We start from the raw sequence: 15,801 nt of genomic DNA, 5'->3' as shown, positions 1-15,801 counted from the left end.
ATGTCTTTTGGAGAGGGTGTGGTTAGTGATAGTCCTGAGAGGACCTTAGTGTCCTTGGTGGTGTGTGGAGGATCATCCTATTCTTCAGATACTCAGGGCCGGTTCCTTTTAGGGCCTTGATGATCAGACATAGAGTTTTAAATTTAGCCTTGTATTGTACTGGTAGCCAATGAAGTTTTTGCAAAAATGGTGTGATCTGGTCACGTCGCTTGCAATGTGCTGGGGGTGGAGCTACCGCTGGCACCCACATTGGGAAGGCGGTAGTGCGGGCCCCCCCCCCCCCCCCCCCGAGTGATTTTCTGTTATTGTATCTGCACCTATAAAACTGGAGACTTGTGTAATAAGGTCACATTCAAATGAAGCAGAATCTCCTTTTTAGCTCATGGTTTTGCTGCTAATATTTCTGTGCTATGAACACTTAGTACATCTGGAATGATGAAAATCAGACAAACTGTTGCACTAGAGGATAACACAGCTCATTACACCAGCCACAGGAGTCATCTTTTCAAAATTATTGGGGTGCCAAACGTAATGGAATCAAAGAATTTGTTCAATATTGGGAGTGCCCACAGAGCTGGGTCCTGTGGCCTCAGGATGTTTCCGCACTGAGCACTGATAATAAAGAGAATGTAAAAGAGTTTCTCCTCTTGTTATCTACTTCACACTTGGCTTCCTGAGCACAGATGCCATTAGACTCTAATGCAGCTGCTGCGGTCACTAGAGATCTCTTTTTACCTCCTGCCTGTGACTCTCAGAAATGCTCTACTACCAGGTCCATTCTGAAGCAGGGGCTCTGGGTTCCTTTACTCTGGGATTTCCATATGAAATAAATGAAAACTGCCACATAGAACACAGAAGCGATACACGTATAATGGTGGCGTCTACCGACTTCGGTGGAACCTGGAAAGATAAAGGGATAAAGTTAGGCTGAGATCCCACACAGGAGATCTTTAGTCACTGATTCCAGAGAATCTCCCCGTTACGAAAAGCCTAGCACCTACCTGGGGTTAACACTGCGGCCGCCTGGAGGGTCTGCCCTCAGCACTGCTCAGGTCCGCCTGCACCTGGACGTGTGCTCTATACTAGCATCTTCCACCCCACCAACAGGGTCCCACTTGCCTCTGGGCGAGTCTCCCACTCTCAAGTTATTCCCCAGTGATTTCTAGGTTACTGCGGCCACATTCTCAGGAGTCCCACAGTTCCTGGAGATGCACCCACAGACCCAACACAAACCACCAGGATTCTTAGTCAGTGCAGGACAACAGAGCCAATAAACTAACAAGGTTTATTGCCACAGAATTAGAACAGTAGAACAGGTAGTTAATAAAAAAAACATAGATTAGTCCTTAATAAAGACAAAACTGTTGCCTGATGGTTCACTAGTACCAAGTCACAACCCACTAATACAGTAAAGCTTTTTGATTCTATAATAAATCCTGTCTCAACCTTCCGCTACCTTGGAATTATTTGGGATTCCGCTTTATCATTCTCTCCAGAAATTTCTAATTTGAGAAAATCTTTTCTGTGCTTTTAGTCAGCTGTGCAGTATTCAACATGTCTTTGGTCATAATTACTTAAAATTTTAAGGCTGACCTTGAGTAGAGAGATGTGGTAGCTGTGTTAGTCCACTTTTAAAGGTAATCAATAAAAATAAAAGAAAATAAAACACAGAAAAGAAAATATACCTTTTTTATTGGACATAACAATACATTTTTTTGATTAGCTTTCGAAGGTTGCTCTTCTTCGTCAGATCGGAAATAAGCAAATGTGCTAGCTGACAGTGTATATAAGTGAAAACATTCAAGCATTACTATGACAGTCTGACAGGGTGGGAGGATGGGGGTGGGTAGGAGGTATGCATGGGGACATCAAAGCATATCACTGATATTCTAACAGGATGGGTTTGGATAGGTGAGGGGTGGGGTGATCAACAGAGAAATACAACTGTATTTCCACCCCCATCCTCTCACCCTGTCAGACTATCATAGTAATGCTTGAATGTTTTCACTTATATACACTGTCAGCTAGCACATTTGCTTATTTCCGATCTGACGAAGAAGGGCAACCTTCGAAAGCTAATCAAGAAATGTATTAAGTTATGTCCAATAAAAAAGGTATCATCTTATTTTCTTTTCCATGTTTTATTTTGTTTGATTTCTATTGATCATATTAATATAGTTATTATAACAAAAGACTGGGACCAGACGATTGAAGCTACTCTTAACTCAGTTGCACCTTTGAAAACTTATGAAATAAGATCTTTTAGGCCTGCTTTATGGTTCACTGAACCATTAAGGAAATTGAAACAGAACTGTAGGCACTTGGTTGGAAAAGAGTTGGCGAAAAAACCCAAAGTATTTCTGTTAAATTCAAATGGAGGGAGGCATTGAAAAAAAAAATTAAATTTCACAGATCAAATTAAAATTCCCAAAAGGGGAAAAGCCAGATGCACACCCAAAGCCCCACCTCCACACAAAGTCCGGTGGCGCCAGGTCCAATCACCCCCAAAACATGGAAAGAATGGAGAAAAGGGAGAACACCCAAAAACACAAACTGTTCGCCTATTCTTATATGTACCCCCACCACCACTGCCGTCACCCTGTCTCATTCCCCTCATATTTGATGTTGATTTTGCTTCTCTGCCATCAGCGACCTGCAGAAGCTTCTCTGCTGTGGCTGGTTTCACCATGAAGCTGAGCAGCTCGGCACCAGAAGCTGGGGTTGGTCTCGTGGCATTAAGTCTCATGAGACCTGACACCGTGGGAACAGCCTTGACTTTCGGTGCTGAGCTGCTCAAGCACCTGGTTAGACCAGTCACGGCAGAGAAACTGATTCTATAAGAAGACTTCACCTGGAGCTTCCACAGGCCAAGAAAATGAGGTTGGCCAGGCCAAGTTCTGGCCTGTGGGCTGCGGGTTGGATAAGCCTGGTTTACTTGAATTAGGTCTTGGAGATAAACCTGCAAGCAGAAGACAGTGCTAAGCAGCCCTTAAAGAAAGCATTGAGAGGAAAAAGCAAAGCTGACTCGGAACCAAGCGGGAGCATTTTTATATCAAGTTACTCATTCTATGGTCTGAATTGACACTTACGTGTTACAGTAACATTCATATCAAGCAGAATTTTCTCTGGGGAGCCAGCAATGACCTTGTACTCTCCCTCATCACTGAGACTCAGATTGTTGACACAGATGTACTGAGAGTCAAATGTGATCCTCTGGTGAGAAAGGCTTCTCCTCTGATCCTCATCTTCAGCCCTCAGAATCTCAGTAAAGTCTGTGGAGTTTCTACCTTTAAACCAGATGGACACAGGGAAACTGAGACCTGGGATCGGGCCCTGCACAGATTGACCCTCGCTTCGTGTATGTTTATAGCGTCTGTCTGTCTGTGGAACTGAGAGAAGGGAAGTAGAGAGAAATGCTTTGGTCAGTCAGAAAACATACAAAGCCTAAAGTTTTGCTCATCTGTTTAGACTGGAGGGCGCCCTCTGAAGGAAAAGAAACACAGCAACTATGAAAGGAACTTCCTCCTAGCCCCAGGGACTGGTTTGGTTGGAACAGTTGCAAAATATGGGGATCTGGCTGTGCTGTGCCTGACATCCTGAGGCTCACACTTGTTGCTATGGGGTGACAGATGCCACCTTGAAACATGGCTTGCCACCCTTTGGCCACTACAACCAGAAGCAGCCGATTCCTCTAACCTGGTAAGGCTAGGGCTGGGGATCTGGCTCATAGCTGCCTCTTCCTCCCACGGCCATGCAATTGAAATATTCTCGTTTTGAATAGTGGGGCTTTGTATCAGTAGAGCCCTGTGTGGTTTGTTCAAACCAATAATGTTTGATTCATGAAGGACCTCTGTAGTTACAAGCTCCATGGTTCTAACAGAGGATATTAAAATCACTCTTCTGGAAGAGAGAGGAGGCCACAGCCAGAGCTGAGGAATCAGAAACTTGTTGGGGAGGAAGGATGAACATGGATTCAGAAACTTGAAAGAGGAGAGAAGAAGGATAGGACTTGAGGAAATGGGGTGGGGGAGGGTCAAGAACAGGACTTTTAGTGATTGAGTGGAAGAGTAAGGACTTGGAGATAGGGATTGGTATGGAAAAGGGCAGGAATTCAGAGACTGAATAGGAATTAGGAAGGCACAGTGGGGATCAGACAATTAGGTAAGAGTGGTGGTGTGTTATACGGACTGGAGGTATGAATGAGGGTAAGAAAAGAACGATGAAGGGTAGAGAGGCATTCACACATGGTATGAAATGAACTGGAGGTCTGCAGAGAGGGATGACAGGCAATGAAATAAAGATGGGTGTGCAAGACCAAAACTGAGGGGAGTGAGAGAAGATTGAAATGGGACCGATCTGCTGGCAGGAGCTCTGGATGCTTATGAATCGACCTCTCCTATCCAAAAGTCACACCCAATCTTTACTTTTTCTAATGCATGGAGCTCTGTGGACCCCAGTCCATTTGCACAGAGCTGGTCTGCGAGACACTAATCTGTATTGGCATGGATATAATCAGATAGGGGATTTGATCTGTATGATCTTGCAAACTAGGAGACTGCTGATGGCTCTTAACAGAACTTTTTGGTGATGTACTGTATGTCTGACTTCTACGTATGAATTAAAAGCCGAGGAAAAGACTGATCGGCTTCTTATTGTTGATCACATTTGGAAACCAGTTTAAGCCTTTTTAAATTCCAAAACTAACTCTTAATAATATGAATGCCATTGCTATTAAACAACTGTGGATGCCAACAGATGTATTTTTAACATCATGTTAATTTTTTGTACAACCATTTTTAAACAAGTTTCCTCAGTCTGTTGTACTCTTTGTATGTTGCTTACAATACTTGTTCTCCAATGAAAATATTATTGCTGTTTGTTTCATTTCTAAAATTTTCAATAAAAATATTGAACTTAAAAATGATATATAATAATATATTGTATGTGTGATCTTGATATCTGCTGGATCTGTTGCATCTGAACCGTCCTACAGCCACTGGTTGTTATATATCCATGTGTATTTACCTTATTTGTTGTTACTGAAAATAATAATGTTTTAGAATTGAAATGGGACTTAAAATAGTGAAAAACGGGGAATAGGAGGCTTTTTGCTAGCTAAAATTATTCAGATAGCCAGATGGCAGCAATATGCAGTCCACTAACTTCCCTTTGGATATTGGGCTGTGACCTCATGAAGTGTCCCCTAGTCTTTGGCTTTATGAAAGAGTAAATGTTGGATTCACTCGTTCCACTCCACTCAGTATTTCATAGACATCTATCATATCCCCCCCTCAGCCGTCTCTTTTCCAAGCTGAAGAGCCCTAACCTCTTTAGCCGTTTATCATATGAAAGCACTGTATGTAGTTCCCTTTAGCCAGACTGCATGTGTCATCTTCAGTAGGCATCTAAAGATGATCTGGAACCAACCAAAAAGATTCCAGTGGCAAGCACCGTATACCTTTCAATGGAATGGTGGCTTCAGTGTTCAAATTTCACTGTAGAATGTCCTTTCCGACCTGTTCTTCCACAACTGATCTTAACAGATGCATGTGCTACAGGATGGGGAGCTCATCTTTTATACTTAGACTCAAGGTCCTTGGAACAGATACGAGGAAAATAAACTTTTTAGAATTCACAGCTGTTTTCAATGCTCTTCGAACTTTCGAGCCTTAGATTCACTCCAACTTCATTCTCGCTAGAACAATCATAAACAAACAGGGGAGCACAGAATCCCCTTTCACTCCGCTGAGAAGTCCTGTTGAACATCACTTTTCATGCTATACAAAACCTTCAGGACAACAGAATCACTCAGCCACAAATTAAATTCTCTTGAGTGATCCCTGGACCCAAATACTGTTTGTATGCTTTTCATCCTATAGGGTATGCCCTCCATAGACCTATTTGCTTCACAGGACAATGTAAAGTGTGCTCAGTTTTGCTCACTATGTCCAACTCCACACAGGCTTGCCCCAGATGCATTTGCCATCTCCTTATGGTTACCATATGTCCGGATTTCCCCGGACATGTCCTCTTTTCGAGGGCATCGGGAGTCTGAGCGGGTTTTTAAATGTTCATTATTTTCCGGGTTTCCCACGTTCGCGCCAGTAGAGGGCTCACTTGACATGATCAGCTGATCTATTGGCATATGCGTGTGAATCCTCCTGCTTTGGGACCTGCGTGTAAAAGGTCCTCGTGCAGTGCATGCGTCGCGTTGGTCGGTAAGGAAAGTCAGAGTCAGGTCAGGAGAGGAGTCGTCAGGTGTGTGACTAGTCACATGCGTGCGGTGCGTGTGACAGAGACTGGGATCGGATCTTCTCAACTTATGAGGCTCACTGTCAGGGAAGTTGCTAGCCGGCAAGGAATGTCAGAGTCAGGTTAGGAGAGAAGGGGTCAGGTGCGTGACGCGTCACGTAAGTGCGGTTCATGTGATAGAGGCCAGGACTGGATCTTCTCAACTCATGAGGCTCAGCATCAGGGAAGCCTGTGGGAGCCAGTGCAGGAAGCGAAGATGAACCACTATGGCTGCCAGGACACTTCTGAGGTACAATGGGGAGGAATGGGGGAGGGGGGAGTGAGGCGCTACCACTGGGTGGGCCTGATCCAAGAATGGGTGGGCCTGTACCCACCTGGGCTCACCCATAGCTATCCCTAATTGTTATGTGACAGCAGAACATGCCATTTAGTGCATATACTTAATGATCTTTGTGAAGGACAACCAATTAAAAAAACCTCCGATTGGCTTTTTGGGTTTTTATTAGCTTTCTAAGAGCTGAGTTCTCAAACTTTCTTCTTTTCTCAAAATGCCCTTCTAGCCAATTTAAAATTCAGTACTAATTTTGCAAATTTTAATAAGCGTATACTTTCAGATCCCAGTTCCAAAATCCCTCTAGAGACTGACTGCGTCCTGCTGCATTTTTCTGCATGTCGAGTCTGGTAAAGCAGCGGGAACAGCTACCAGCACTAGGATCACTTTATGCCACCCAACCCTTATTTGGCTAGCCTGGCCTGTTTTCATTAAGAAAGACTGGCAGGACTTTTAAACCAACAATGCATGTGCCAATATTGTGCCAGCCACTGAGCTATGCAGTGGCATAGTCTCCTCCCAACCCTTCAAAGTTTCACTTATCCATTGCTCTCCCATCCCCTGCAGACTTTTACTTCTGTAGCACTGGTGACAGTGGCAAGCATGATTAGATTGTGAATGTGTGCAAGGTAGAATTGAGCCGTGAAGTGCCCTGCTCCTGGGCCCTACCTCCAGTGCTGAAATCAGGAGAGGGCATGCCACTGTGCCACTGCAGAATGCTGGATAAGTACTGAATCAGTCCTGGCTCATAAGCCTTCACGACTTGTTGCTGCCACAAAAAAAAGGGGGGGGGGGGGAAGAGAAGGTTGTGAGCGAATAAAGTTGAAGGGGAAGGTAATTGGTTGTGGAGGATAGGGGAAAATGAGTCCAGGTGAGGAGGTGGAACTGGTTATTTTTACTAAATTTTCCAAAGTTGGCAACCTTTGCCAACATGGGAATAGCACAAACTGCCCTTTACCTCACCTCTCTCAAAAAACAAATTTCAGGGTCCATTTACTAAGCTGTGGTAGAAAGTGGCCTTAGCACACTCTTATGCAGGTTTTTCCTGCATGCTAAGGCCATTTTTATCACAGCAGTAAAATGGACGATTTACTGGGTTTTTTTCAATTTGTTACTTTTACCAGTATTTTCACTGCTTACGGAATCTGGCTTTCTTGGGAGGTCAAAGTGATGGGATGGGGCAGGAGAGCATTTTATTTTTTGTCTCTGCAAATATGGTAACCCTACATCTCCTCAGTTTCCCCTTATTCCCTGAGTACTTCAAAAGATCTGCAGAGAAAGGTTATAAATAATAATAATAGCTCCTCATTGGCCAAAACAAATTTGATTGCCACATCTCCTAACCCCATCTGTACTCCCACCACTACCACTAGGCCATCATCCCATACTGCTAACACAAGACAAAGGATGGGTTTTGCATCCCAACCTCAAGACCTTGACAACTTGGAGATTGAGTGGGACCTGATTGAACCTCTTTCTATCTCAGAACCCATAAAGCAAGTACTCCTAGCTAAAAGAAAACCAGCAGCTTGAACAGCCTAATCATTCAGTGTTCTTCAATGCAAGGCCTGGGGGCCAATGGCTTGAAGATAACCCCCAATGAAGTTTGAAAGTGGGCTGGTAGGGATGGACGTCATTGACCCACAGGTCAGCAGTATCATGGCCCCACCTGAGAAGATATTTGGCAGTTCTCCTTCAGCTCATTAGAATCCAAAGTGGCCCCAGTTTAAAAATGAATGAAGACCAGTGCTCTAAGTGGTATTGTTTCACATTTTGGGCACAGTCTCAAAATGGAGACCCCATTGTCCTCAGAAGGCAGGTAATTTTCACATCATGTGATTTCCTTTATTGAGGTCACAATTAGGAGATGCTCTCTGAGAGCACATTAAAGGCCTCAATTGTAGATAACTCAGGAGATGAATCGTAGAACATATATAGTAAGATAGTAGATGACTGCAGATAAAAGACCTGCATGGTACATCCTTTACATAAATAAAATGAAATTCTCTTTTTCAGTCAATGTTACGACAATCAGAGAAAGGGGTGAAAGTTGTAAGAACGTAAGAGCATACTGGCGACTCATTTGGGCTAAGTTGTGCCTTATTTTTCATTTGCCTGCGTCAACAGTGCTCTCTTATGAAGTTGTGCTTTTAAGGGCCTCTTCTCCTAACCTCTCTATCCTAGAATCCGATAAGAAATTGTTTAATATCTTCTTAGCTGTTGCTTTACACTTAATTGTTTCAAACTGGAAAAATAATGTAAACCTAAATTATAATGAATGGTGGAGTTACGTGTGTGTGATTAGAAAATATGAAACTATTCTAGCCCATAAATACCGGTGTGTTCAATCTGTCTTGAAGACTTGGGCTTGTTTAGATTCATTTTGTCGGACTCCTAATAGCACTAACTGATTGCTGTATAACTGCTGATTTTCTCTGGGTTTTGTCATGGAATGCTGTTTTGTTTCTTTATTTGCCTTAGATTAGTGTTACTATTGGTTTTTTCCTTTTTGTTTTATGCTTGGAAAACCTTAATAAAAATATGAAACAACAAAAAAAAAGATTTGTGCTTACCTATTTTTAGTTCCATTGTTGCTTCCTCATAAATATCAGACTCAACATAACATGTGTACCTTCCCTCATCAGTCGGCCTTACGTGGCGAATCCTTAACGACACGTTTCCATTGGAGATCCGATCTCTGAACAGCTTCGTCCTGTTTTGGTATTCTGGGAGCTGCTGCTTGTTCTGGTCCATCCCATTTTCAAACAAGTGCACAAGTGATTCAAAGTTTTTTCGGAACCATCTGATCTGCATGTTCTCAGCACTGACGGGTGGAGAGAGGTGGCAGGATAATAGGACATCTTGACCTACAACAGCAACCACTGGGGCACTAGGGCCGATGACTCTAAAGCTTGCTGTTAATTATGTGAGAGAAAACAAAAGAGATCAGTCAGTACCTGGATAGTGCCTGGTGAATAACAGCATTATGAAAGCAGCTACTCAGTGGGCAGAGTCGACATTTAACTGGTTAAGTTCTGACATGCAACCTTAACTGGTTAAGTTTAACCAGCCAAGGCGAAATATTCAGTTAAGTCCTGGCTGTTTGCGTGAAACATCGGTGGTGAAAAAACAATCGCCAATCGCTGCCAGCTGAGTCTTTACCCCCTTGGTCTTTTTTCTTTTTAGGGGAAAGGAATCTTGGCGACTGGTGCTGGGAATGGATGAGGGGTCTAGAGACAAATATCCCAGTGCTTCTTAAACCTCTCCTGGAAGCAGAGCCCCTAACTGTGGTCTATTGGGGGTTATTTTAATGAAGCTGCACTTCAGGCCTTGATCCATGCTCTGTTTACCTTGACTTGATTATGGTAATGTGGTATATTTGGGTCTGCAAAAGGCACAGCTTAAGCAACTACAAACAAATTAGGCTTTTGGGGAATATAAGATTGTTTGATCATATGTCACCATTGTTTATTAAATTTCACTGGCTGTCCATCTCCTATAGGAGAAAACCCCACTCTTTCCTGCCTGCTGCCGCTGTTTTAAAAATTGCTGCTGAGACTTCTGAGACCTGCGAGACTACCAGCAGGAAGTCTCAGTGTAATTTTGAAAACATGGCGGTGCTGGGCAGAGTAGCAGCAGCAGGCAGGAAAGAGTGGGGTTTTCTCCTGCTCTCAAAGAAGCCACTAGGCCACCAGAGCCCTTCAATGTAGGGCCGGAGAGGGCCCACTGAGGCTCAAGGGTCTGTAGTGTGTGGGAGGGAGGTGGCAACTGCGGTGGTGGTGGGGGGCTGTAGTTTGCAGGAGGGAGGTGGCGGTGCAGTGGTGGGGCAGCGGGCAGTGGCCAGAGGGGCCCCAATGACCTTTACTACCCAGGGGCCGAGGTCACAGTCAGTCTGCCCCTGCCTATAGGAGCCAATTTAAGATTTTATGCTTGGCATATAAGGCACTTTGGGATCAGCAACCTCCTTATTTGAGTAACACCTACTAGATGTTTAAGGTCATTACAAGATTTTAGGATGATAACCTCTCCCTTAACAAAGGCCCATTGGATGGACACAAGGGACAGAGCTTTCTTTTGGCAGGTCCGTGCTCTTTGGAATGGCTTGCCTAAGTAAATCTGTGGGGAGACAAACTATAAGAAAGTTTAAGGTTTTGTTGAAAACTGATTTCTTTAAGCTAGTATTTAATCTCTAGCCAGAGAGTAGAGCGAATTGAAGGCTTCCTTTGCTATTGAGATCTGTAGGGATGAGTGTGATTCTTGTGAGCATGTAGTAGGACTGACTTTCATGATAATTGTTATGAATTTTCATTGTAAACCGCTCAGGTCCGGGAAGGGTGAGCGGGTTATCAAGCTTTTTAAATAAACATAAGCATGTAAATCTGTCTCATGCATATTCATTATGTAATCCTGAAGTCCCCACTGGCTAAGCATACTTCCAGGACGGGATTGGGAAACAATGGGATAGGGGGATCTCAGGCAGGATAGCCAGAGGATTAGGAGATAAAGGGACAGATGAGGAGAAGAGAAGATTCTGGAGTGTGGAGCAAAATCTGGGAGCAGAAGAGAGATGTAGAGCCTCCCACCCCCTTATTTAAACCATAGAGCCCCTCTGATCCCCTCACTCTCCCAGTCTGCAACCTCCTAGCCCCACCCATACTCCACAGCACCACCTCTAATCTCCTCAGTCCACCCACCCTCTCTTGGATCCAGGGGTGTAGCCAGGCTTGACATTTTATTTAGGGGGGAGCTCAGACTTAACATGGGGGGCATTAGGCATATAGGTGTGACTAGTGTTTAGGAGTATACCAAATAATACCTTAGAGTGAATGTCATGATGGATTTTTAAGTAAACAGTCTGTTCTGTGTCAACATAAACCACATTCATACTCATGGAAACTTTGGCATTTTTAAAATCTCTTTACTTCAGTCAATCACAGAACACAGACCAATCGTCACCAATTACAGAATAAAGGACCAAACATTAGAAAAGGAAACACTAAGAAATCAAATTCTCTATAAGCAGTACAGCACAGGAGAAATAAAAATAAAAATGCATTATCTACTGTAGGAAGCACAATGCAAGATCACTTTCTACCCCAAAATAAAACCCACAAATAAATTATCTGGATACCCATGAAATGTTAAAAACTTGTGGGACACAGCGGGCCTGATATTCAGATCATAGGAGGCAGTCCGCATAAGTGCCGTGATCGGCACTGACCCTGGATATTCCACTGAATTTCTCAATATCCACTCATTCTCTTAAGAAGCCACCATTACATATTTTTTTCTTTATAAAACATTTACTCTGCATTCCATTTGTGAATTCAGTTATTGTATGTTTAGCTCACTACTTAACATAATGCACTTTAAAACCAGCCATCCTGTGCATGCTCTTTCCCCTAATACAACAACACTGATCTGGAAAGGTAAAATCTTTACTAATATTTTAATCTTAACCATTAATATAATCCCCAAAGCTTGAATTGATGCAGAGGTGGGACACGGCAGACTTAGCTGGAGAAGATGCATATCGGGTTAATTATATCAAGTGCAAGTGTCCTCAAAGCAGTCCTTGGGACACACACAACAAATCCAGACTTCAGGATATCCACAATGAATATGCATGAGATAGACTGGCAGACAATGCAAATCTGTCTTATGCATATTCATTATGGATATCCTGACAACTGGTTGGAGAATAGATTGAGAACCCCTGGTTTAGTGTCTGGACCCTTGAACCTGAGACTTACGTAATACGGTCACTTTCATATAAAGCAGAATCTCCTCTGGGGAGCCAGCGATGATCTGGTACTCCCCCTCATCGCCAAGACTCAGATTGTTGATATAGATGGCCTGATGGTCATCAAAAGTGATCTTGTGCTGACGAAGGGTTCTCCTCTTATCCTCATCTTCAACTCTCAGAATCTCAGTAAAGTTTGTGGAGCTTCTACCTTTAAAGTACACAGACAGAGGGAAGCGGAGCCCTGGGACTGGACACCGTATAGATCTTCCATCTTTTTGTGAAAATTCATAGTATTCGGATACTGCACCTGACAGACGTGAAGGGGAGAAATGGACAGATCCGTCACAAACCTAGTCCAAAACATATACCAGTTATACTAAGTTTAGGATGGAGAGAACCTGAGAGACAGCAGTAATGTGTGTTCAAATTCCAGGCTCTCAAACACAAATGTAAGAAATGAAGGAAGGTGTCTCCCCCTCTGAAGATCTGGTTGTTCTCCTCAACACTAAGAGCCTGCTTGCAAGGTATTGCGTCTTTAAGGGTGGATACATCCCATATGACTCTCGTAGAAGGTGCAGGGTCTTATGGATAGGGTTGCTATCCGGCTCCAGATTTGCACAATAGGTTGAGTCAGCACTGGGTTTAACCAAATGCATGTAGGGACTTCTCTTGTTTTTCTTAGGGAATGCAATAGGGAAGCCCCTGTATGTAGTGGGATAAACCTAGCACTGTAACAACCAATTGTATATCTGGAAATAGCTGGCAGTCCTACTCAACAGGCTTGTATGAGAACATTAAATTTCAGGGCATTGTGCTGTCCATAGCCCTACCTTGACACCTTCTCATATAATCCCCCCTCTGACCTGTCCCCCTCCCCATGTCACTTTTCCCAGCTCACCTCCCTCTGATATCTCTTTCCTGGCTTGCCTCCCATATCATTCTTTCCCCCATTCCACCTCCCCTCCCATCCGTTATACTCTGACTATACAGCAGTGATAATCTCCAAAGAGGTTGCTTCCTAAGCAGGGAGTATCAGTTAGGCAATCACGAGATCTAACCAGAGGCATGACACTCTGAGCCCTGTAGTCTGGTGCACACTGATGGCTGTTGTTGATGCAAAAGCAACTGTGTCTCGTGCATCAGAAGTTGATCAGATAATGTGAAAAATGAACAGTGTTGGGTGATATTGAGTTACTAGTAATTAGTTACTGAAGTTAATTACTTTCTTGCAGTAATCAAAAAAGTGGTTAACTACTTATTCACTATCCCAGAAACTGTACTTAATTACTTTTCAAGAATAATTAGCCCCAACATGACAGGGCAGAGGATGTGGTTGGCATGAGTTGGTCAAGAGATGAAGTTTAAGTAATATTCACACTGGGATTGTGTAGAAGATGTATATTTTACCTCTTCATGTGCTGTAAGTATTCCTGGATGTGGTATTGGTAAAGGAAAAGCAATTAGTTACTCTAATCAGGTAACTGTAATCAGTAATCAATTAGTTCCTAAATAAGTTAAATATCACTAAAAAATGACTTATCTATCTTAAAATCTCCTTTCGGGTTCAACGCGGTTTGCAATTATATCTAAAAAGTGGTAACAAATAAAACACATTAAAATAACAAATACTATCCACCTATACAGCAGATAAAATACATTAATACATGAAATCATATCATGCTCAACAACCCTTATAGAATAGAAATTTTAAACTTTTTCAGTCAAGAGGACTCCAATCGTATCCAAGATAAGTAGACTATTCCATGACAAAATTATAGAAAAGGAATAGAAAGTACTAAATATGCCATAAACCACATAGTACTTCAGAGGTCAACCATACACCACTTGAAATAATAAACAAATTGATTTGAACAGAATTCATTGACATACTGGAAGCCAGTGTAAAGCTTTCAGATGAGAAGAAGCCCTGTAAAACTAAGTCTATAAATTAACCTTACCAGGTATTCTGAATATTCTGTAACTTAGATGGAAAACAGACAAAGCAGATACGTATATGAAAAAAATAGTATTTAATAGAAATTGAAATTAGAAAGCCCGACACAGGCCGTGTTTCACCCAACTGGGCTGCATCAGGGGCTAATGGATATCTGTGTTATCATATAATTTCTACTTAAAAATCTATTTGTTGAACTCACAAATGCAAAGTGGAATGAAAGAACTACTTAACCAAAGGCACTTCAAAGAGAAGAGTCACTCCAAAGCTGTAGGTCTACGTCTATCCCCGAAACCAGTACCGAGAAAAAAAGATTATTTTTCCTAACACAATAGCTCCTATTGATTAAGAACTCATGGAACCAGTTAAAAGCTGTCCCATACCATTCAACATTTCCAATAAGAGGCCACGGTCTATGGCATCAAAGACCGCAGAGATGTCAAATTGAAGTAAAATAATTTGTTGGCCCAAACATAATCGACTCTTTACATAAGATGTGAGAACTAATAATAATGTTTTTGTACTGTGCGTCGGTCAAAAACTGAACAGAGAAAAATGCAGACACAAAAATCTGTCCAAGTAAGCTGAAAATTGTTTACTTACAAGGGACTCAATTAATTTTGTAAAGAGGGGGATATTGGCTTCTGGTGTAAAACTAGCAGGTAATGAAATATCCATACTGGGTGACTTAGGAAGGGGTGTGAATACTATTCTATCCATATCAGTATGTAGACAGCCCAGCTTCAGTAAGGTTACCCAGACTAGCAATTCACTGGGGATAGAATAAAACAAGTAAGCAGGGCACTCACCTAAACAACAATGCGACCTAGATACTTTCTTTAACCAAGACTCAACTTCTTCTTCCACAACAGGAGAAAAAGAGTTCCAACGCTGGTCTACCTTTACCTCAGAAGTTGTTAAAAAATAAGTGGAAACGGCTGAATGTCTTTTCTAAATCTCACCAGATTTGAGACACTTTATGAATAAATAGTCAGCAAGATGTTGAGCGGTAAAACTGGAAGATTGATTGGCCATATCTAAAGAGGAAGGAGTAATTATCTCCTTCACTAGACAAAATGAATTTTTCAGATCCAAATTTGTGTAATACTGCCTTCTAAGTTCTACTGTCTTCAGTTTATAGATTCTCAATTGTGTCCTCCATGGACATGTCACGATCCCAGGCTTTAAACAAAACAGTCACGGACTCTGGTACAATGTGAGCCCTTGGCCTACTGTTGTCGAGTGGCAGCAGGAGGCAAACCCCCCCAACCAGGACTGGACTAACAAGCAAGGATAGAGCTGGATTCTGGAACGGACTTGGCTAGGAAGGAACCAGATGCTGGAACGAACTTGGCTTGGCTAGAACTGGATGCTGGAACGGACTTGGCTGGAACGGACTTGGCTAGGCAGGAACCGGATGCTGGAACGAACTTGGCTGGAACGGACTTGGCTAGGCAGGAACTGGATGCTGGAACGAACTTGGCTGGAACTGGATTCTGGAACGGACTTGGCTTGGCT

General features: G+C 42.8%; 1 protein-coding gene across 1 annotated transcript in view; it reads right to left on the bottom strand.

Annotated features, from left to right (window-relative positions):
* Nucleotides 1-315: 315 nt before the first annotated feature.
* The window catches only part of LOC115464342 (butyrophilin subfamily 1 member A1-like), a 38,688-nt gene continuing 23,202 nt past the window's right edge, over nucleotides 316-15,801 (bottom strand). The window contains exons 2-5 of the mRNA XM_030194731.1: nucleotides 12,337-12,636; nucleotides 9,157-9,498; nucleotides 3,090-3,389; nucleotides 316-900 (exon numbers count right to left, since the gene is read on the bottom strand). Of these exons, the coding sequence (XP_030050591.1) occupies nucleotides 752-900; nucleotides 3,090-3,389; nucleotides 9,157-9,498; nucleotides 12,337-12,636 (1,091 nt within the window). The 3' untranslated portion in view covers nucleotides 316-751. The remainder of the gene's footprint in view (nucleotides 901-3,089; nucleotides 3,390-9,156; nucleotides 9,499-12,336; nucleotides 12,637-15,801) is intronic.

Source organism: Microcaecilia unicolor, chromosome 3, assembly GCF_901765095.1.
Source record: "Microcaecilia unicolor chromosome 3, aMicUni1.1, whole genome shotgun sequence".
Classification (NCBI taxonomy): domain Eukaryota; kingdom Metazoa; phylum Chordata; class Amphibia; order Gymnophiona; family Siphonopidae; genus Microcaecilia; species Microcaecilia unicolor.
This window is presented reverse-complemented; position numbering and strand designations above follow the sequence as displayed.